Below are 6,309 nucleotides of genomic sequence, written 5' to 3'. Positions count from 1 at the left end.
GCCTCGTGCTCCCTCGTCTCGCGCGTGAGCTCGGCGAGACGCTCCTCGATGGCGACGTTGAGCTTCGCCATCTCGCGGTCATGGGCGGCATCCTCCCTGTCAGCGGCAGCCACGGCATCCACCTCCTCCTCGGCGGCGGGGTCCAGTCCCTCCTCCGCGGCCTCGTACCAGCCGTCGAAGGCCTCGTGCCAGCCGTCCGCGGCCGCCTCCACCAGCTCTGCGTCCTCTGCATTCTTCACCGCCCCCTCAGCCGCGACGCGGATCGCCTCGTCGTCGGCGACCCACCGCGCGTCCTGTCGCTCCTCCTCGTCCGTCCGCGGGAACCTGGCGCGGACGGCGAGGGAGAGCTTGGCCCACGTGGTATGCAGGGTGCGCGGCATGGCGATGGAGGAGGAGAGGGCACCGAAGAAGGTAGAGGGGGAGAGGACGGCGGAGCGGGTGAGGTCTGCGAGGCGGCGCCCGCCGTCTTTTATAGCCAGCGACCTTGGCGGGAAACTTGGGCGTGAGCGCGCGACCTTGGCCTTTTCTCGCGCGGGAATCCTGATGCATGCGGAAACTTTCACGTACGTTCTCTCACCCCGCCATTACTGTTCCATCGAGACCTGTCTCCATGACGCAGCGCCACCAGAGAAAACGAACTAGGACGGCGTTGGATGCAGCGTGCGGGAGGCTGTCCACATGTGCCCGCGGAAACGGACGGGCTAGCGCGTCCTTGGAGATGCCCTGAGTTAGTTCATAGCCGAGCACCGCCGAACTGGCCGACCACCGCCGAAGCACACCTAAATTCACCGTTCCCCTTCTCCCAAGTCAACCAAACAGTGCCCCGTGCCATATCCCGTCCCCAGAAATCTCGCACTGTCAATCCTTTCCCATTCTCGCGCAGATCTCTCTCCTTCCCTGTTTTCTTCATCTTTTGCCTCCCGAAATCTCTATCTGAGCGAGCGGTTGCCTCCAGACAAAAGGAACCAGTTCCCCTGTCCGCCACCTGTGACCCTAGCTGTGGGCGTCGCCGCCGTCCGGCTTTAATCGGTACCCGAGTAACAACGACGGCCGGCCGCTGCAAGCACGGCGAGCCACTGGAAGGATTCAGCACTGAACGCTGCAAGGTTACAACGTAAGTTCCTGATTCGATCCTACATATGTACTCTGCACTGTTCAGTTCAATGGTGATTTCCATGTGCTTCGACCTGTTCATTCTATTATTGTTTTTCACTAACTCGAAATTAGTTCTCAATGGCAGGTTGAGGAAGTTTGAAGAATAAGCAAAAAAAAACTTGAAGTTCAGAACACGGAGTATTGGCGAATGGCCGGTGGGGAATCACTACTGTTCATGTGCGCTTCCTGCTTCCTTATTTGGTTTGTCAAACTTGTGTGTTATGTTAGACCTATCAATGTGTCCGTGTGAGCGAAACTACTGATATACACTCAGGCTCGGAGCTGTGATGCCTTCGGTACCAACTCCCCCCCTTTCTATGTACCTCCATCATGTTTTCTCCCCCGGATCGATAGTTGCTAATCTAATACTCTCCACTGAAGAGAGAAGTGGAACTGATTATTTTAGAATCTCTTACAAACAAGGCAGACCTTTATTCCAATAGAGAGGAAATTTGGCACTACCATGGCCGTGCTCTTGATACATCTGTCATATATTTCATAGAGAATACATAAGATGATTTTGTTACAACTCAAACCCTTGCAGTACATAAAGGTAATTATTATTTGAAAATATTTATTTCGCATACATGGCCACAATTGCCGGTTTGTAGCAGCCTAGAAACTACCAGAATCTAGTGCCTACAATTTATTTAACTAGTAGAACATGATGTAATTCTGAGGCATATAATGGCAAACTGGTTCACCACGCTCTCCGCCCAGCAATTCAAAGTACTCCTTGTCCCAGTTGGATGTGTTCATGTGGCACATGACAGTAGCTGTAACACGTGCCATGCCATTTTTCATATCATTGAGTTGCACCCTCAAAGCCTGCACTTCTTTTGGCTGATGGCAATAAAACACCTCATATGGAAAATCCATAGGGTGGCATGCCACTGTATGATTGCTGAGTTGGGCGATCTGTGCCACAACGTACCTAGTTGTGAGGCTTTCATGCCCATGAATCTTTGTCAAGGCTGCTTGTGTGAGGTTTGATCCTAAAGCCGTAGTGGCAAACCTTGCCATTGCTTTGCGAGATGAGGTGCACACGTGAGGCTCTTCCCTGTCAATAGGATTGACGCATGAATGAAGGGTCTCGGCTACCTGCTTTGCCTTCATGGAGTTGTAAGGTATCTTGAAGCGTGATACAATTGTTGCGAAATACTTTGGCTCCAATGGGGTAGAGACTGAACTATCAGGCTTTGGCATATCAGCTCGTGCAAACATGGTGCCTTCTGGTAGTATAGTGCCGACATGCAAAATCTTCTTCAAGAACAACATGCCCGTTTTAACTTTGATGTGCCAGTGTCTTGTTTGCGCTTCAGGGACAAGAGAAGCTGCATAAATATAAAACATCGGTTGAATAAATCGACATGATAGTATTATTTTGTTGATTTATTATAGCCTGTTGTATTTTGTAGGTAATAACAATCAAAGATATTATTCAGACATAACATATTCCCAACTTTGTATGATCTCACAAGTACTGACCGGAAGATGAAGGATTTGCACTTTTCCAATGTAGCGCATAAGAACTTGCATCAAAACCATTTTCTTCTGTAGGAAATTAGATACAGTGAGTTGAATAATAATTAATCAATTCTCAACTTAACAAGAGAAGCTGCATGGTTATAAAAAATCGGTTGAATAAAATCCACATGATAATGTTACTTTGTAGATTTATTATAGCTTGTTATATTCTGTAGATAATACAAAAAAAAAGATTTTATTCAGACATAACATATTCTCAAGTTAGTATGATGGCACAAGGTACTGACCGGAGAGTGAAGGATTTGCATTTTTCCAATGTAGCGCATAAGAACTTGCATCAAAACCATTTTCTTCTGTAGGAAATTAGATATAGTGAGTTGAATAATGAATAATCAATTCTCAACTTAACAAGAGAAGCTGCATCGGTATAAAACACCGGTTGAATAAAATCGACATGATAATGTTACTTTGTAGATTTATTATAGCTTGTTATATTCTGTAGATAATAAGAAACTAATATCTTATTCAGACATAACATATTCTCAACTTAGTATGATGGCACAAGTACTGACCGGAAGGTGATGGATTTGCATTTTTCCAATGTAGCGCATAAGAACTTGCATCAAAACCATTTTCTTCTGTAGGAAATTAGATACAATAAGTTCGATTGAATAAAATCGACATGTCAAAGTTGTTTTGTAGATTCATCATAGCTTGTTATATTCTGTAGATAACAACAAAGAAAGATCTTATTCAGACATAACATACTATCAACTTAGTATGATGGCACAAGTACTAACCGGAAGGTGAACGATTTGGATTTTCGAACCAATGTTGCGAATAAGAACTTGCATCAAAACCATTTTCTTCTGTAGGAAATTAGATACAGTGAGCTCAATAATAAATGATCAATTCTCAACTTAACAAGAGAAGCTGCATAGTATAAAACTTTGATTGAATAAAATCGACATGATAAAGTTGTTTTGTAGATTCATTATAGCTTGTTATATTCTGTAGATAATAACAAAGAAAGATCTTATTCAGACATAACATACTCTCAACTTAGTATGATGACACAAGTACTAACCGGAAGGTGAACGATTTGGATTTTCGAACCAATGTTGCGAATAAGAACTTGCATCAAAACCATTTTCTTTTGTAGGAAATTAGATACAATGAGCTGAATTATAATGATCAATTCTCAACTTAACAAGAGAAGCTGCATAGTTATAAAACTTCGGTTGAATAAAATCAACATGATAAAGTTGTTTTGTAGATTCATTATAGCTTGTTATATTCTATAGATAATAACAAACAAAGATCTTATTCAGACATAACATACTCTCAACTTAGTATGATGGCACAAGTACTGACCCGAAGGTGAAGGATTTGGATTTTTGCCCCAATGTAGCGCATAAGAACTTGCATCAAAACCATTTTCTTCTGTAGGAAATTAGATACAGTGAGTTGAATAATAATTAATCAATACTCAACTTAACAGGAGAAGCTGCATAGTTATAAACCATCGGTTTAATAAAATCAACATGATAATGTTATTTTGTTGATTTATTATAGCTTGTTATATTCTATAGATAATAACAAACAAAGATCTTATTCAGACATAACATACTCTCAACTTAGTATGATGGCACAAGTACTGACCCGAAGGTGAAGGATTTGGATTTTTGCCCCAATGTAGCGCATAAGAACTTGCATCAAAACCATTTTCTTCTGTAGGAAATTAGATACATACAGTGAGTTGAATAATAATTAATCAATTCTCAACTTAACAGGAGAAGCTGCATAGTTATAAACCATCGGTTTAATAAAATCAACATGATAATGTTATTTTGTTGATTTATTATAGCTTGTTATATTCTATAGATAATAACAAACAAAGATCTTATTCAGACATAACATACTCTCAACTTAGTATGATGGCACAAGTACTGACCCGAAGGTGAAGGATTTGGATTTTTGCCCCAATGTAGCGCATAAGAACTTGCATCAAAACCATTTTCTTCTGTAGGAAATTAGATACAGTGAGTTGAATAATAATTAATCAATTCTCAACTTAACAGGAGAAGCTGCATAGTTATAACCCATCGGTTTAATAAAATCAACATGATAATGTTATTTTGTTGATTTATTATAGCTTGTTATATTCTATAGATAATAACAAACAAAGATCTTATTCAGACATAACATACTCTCAACTTAGTATGATGGCACAAGTACTGACCCGAAGGTGAAGGATTTGGATTTTTGCCCCAATGTAGCGCATAAGAACTTGCATCAAAACCATTTTCTTCTGTAGGAAATTAGATACAGTGAGTTGAATAATAATTAATCAATTCTCAACTTAACAGGAGAAGCTGCATAGTTATAAACCATCGGTTTAATAAAATCAACATGATAATGTTATTTTGTTGATTTATTATAACTTGTTATATTATGTAGATAATAACAAACAAAGATATTATTCAGACATAACATATTCTCAACTTATTATGATGACACAAGTACTGACCGGAAGGTGAAGGATTTGGATTTTTGCCCCAATGCAGCGCATACGAACTTGAATCAAAACCAATTTTTTCTGTAGGAAATTAGATACAATAAATAATAAATCTCAACTTAATATATTCTTAGTATGGTAAGCTTGCATGATTACTTACGAGATGCTGGTAGTTCAGCCCTGTCATTCATTGTTACTGGGTCAGCAGCCATTGTGAAAGCATTTTTCTCTGCAGGGAACAACAAACCATGAGCTGGTTATTATTTTGTAAACTATTCTCTTTGCTCGATATTAACTAAAGAAAACACTACATAATGGAATGCCAAGACCTCCATCAGCATTTACAGAAGGGATTCCATAACCCATGTATTATTCTTAGCTACAAGGAAGATGGTGGATCGAACTAGAATACGCTAGGAATACTCAGCCGCCTACTATGTCGCTATCGTCGAACATTCGACAGAAATCGTGATCCATTTCCATTATAAAAGGAGAAAAGAGGAAAATGGAGATGGAGATGGAGATACCACCACTACTTTACAGAACAAGTCCACCGACCCCTTCCTCTCCACCTCCGACTAGTTGTACCGTCGGAGAAGAGGGGAAGTCGACTTCACCAATAAGGACCGCAACAACACATTCCCTTCAAAACATATCTCTATTCTGCTCTAATATGCGTTGCTTATATCAAATGGAATTATGAGTTTAGTTGTAGTACGAAATTTAAAAATTGAAGATATCACAAGATGACTCACCGAAGTTTAGAAGGAGCAGGACAAAGGCTATCGTCAACACCTTGGTCCCCATGTTTAGATCACAATGAACTGAATTGTGTTGAATGAGGAAGAAGGGTCTCGGTGCTTATTTATACAGCTTGGGGCTCTAGGGTTTTATAGACAATTTAATACGTAGCGTAAAGGAAAATATTTCTTAATAAATGGCATTGATAACGTACTTATTTGAGTACTATCAGGATGAAGGGAAATGCTACTCCTTCCATACGAGCATATAGAGATTGATCTCTGGAATCCGCTGCCTACTCAGTTTTTTCTGCCTTCGCGTGCGATAGTAAATGAGATATTTCGAAAGATCAGGGCTAATATTGAGCGCATGCATTGGTCAGTTAGAAAAGATAGTCAAACGTATTA

At 40.7% G+C, this 6,309-nt stretch overlaps 1 protein-coding gene and 1 long non-coding RNA gene across 3 annotated transcripts; one reads left to right on the top strand and one right to left on the bottom strand.

Annotated features, from left to right (window-relative positions):
• Nucleotides 1-630: 630 nt before the first annotated feature.
• Nucleotides 631-1,613, top strand: LOC127302852 (uncharacterized). The gene is made up of 2 exons (XR_007853132.1): nucleotides 631-1,114; nucleotides 1,241-1,613. It is a non-coding gene; the product is annotated as an uncharacterized lncRNA (long non-coding RNA).
• Nucleotides 1,614-1,699: 86 nt separating this feature from the next.
• Nucleotides 1,700-6,000, bottom strand: LOC127302847 (uncharacterized). 2 transcript variants are annotated; one of them, XM_051333490.2, is made up of 12 exons: nucleotides 5,917-6,000; nucleotides 5,322-5,390; nucleotides 5,174-5,242; nucleotides 4,886-4,954; nucleotides 4,598-4,666; nucleotides 4,306-4,374; nucleotides 4,018-4,086; nucleotides 3,444-3,512; nucleotides 3,216-3,281; nucleotides 2,931-2,996; nucleotides 2,644-2,709; nucleotides 1,700-2,489 (listed from the first exon to the last, which is right to left on the bottom strand). In XM_051333490.2, the coding sequence occupies exons 1-12, from the start codon at nucleotides 5,966-5,968 to the stop codon at nucleotides 1,810-1,812; spliced, it is 1,413 nt and encodes a 470-aa protein (XP_051189450.1). In that variant the 5' UTR covers nucleotides 5,969-6,000; the 3' UTR covers nucleotides 1,700-1,809. The 2 variants fall into 2 exon arrangements, with proteins under 2 accessions (XP_051189450.1, XP_051189452.1); XM_051333492.2 differs by having other exon boundaries at nucleotides 3,216-3,278.
• Nucleotides 6,001-6,309: the final 309 nt, after the last annotated feature.

The sequence above is a fragment of the Lolium perenne genome, chromosome 5 (assembly GCF_019359855.2).
Source record: "Lolium perenne isolate Kyuss_39 chromosome 5, Kyuss_2.0, whole genome shotgun sequence".
NCBI lineage: Eukaryota > Viridiplantae > Streptophyta > Magnoliopsida > Poales > Poaceae > Lolium > Lolium perenne.
This window is presented reverse-complemented; position numbering and strand designations above follow the sequence as displayed.

Excerpts from the sequence above, each read along its gene's own strand:
- LOC127302847 (XM_051333490.2), bottom strand. The coding sequence starts at position 5,968 with ATGGGGACCAAGGTGTTGACGATAGCCTTTGTCCTGCTCCTTCTAAAC. Across the intron at positions 3,513-4,017 it reads TCCAAATCCTTCACCTTCGG|AAGAAAATGGTTTTGATGCA; the intron begins GTCAGTACTTGT and ends AATTTCCTACAG. Across the intron at positions 3,282-3,443 it reads TCCAAATCGTTCACCTTCCG|AAGAAAATGGTTTTGATGCA; the intron begins GTTAGTACTTGT and ends AATTTCCTACAG.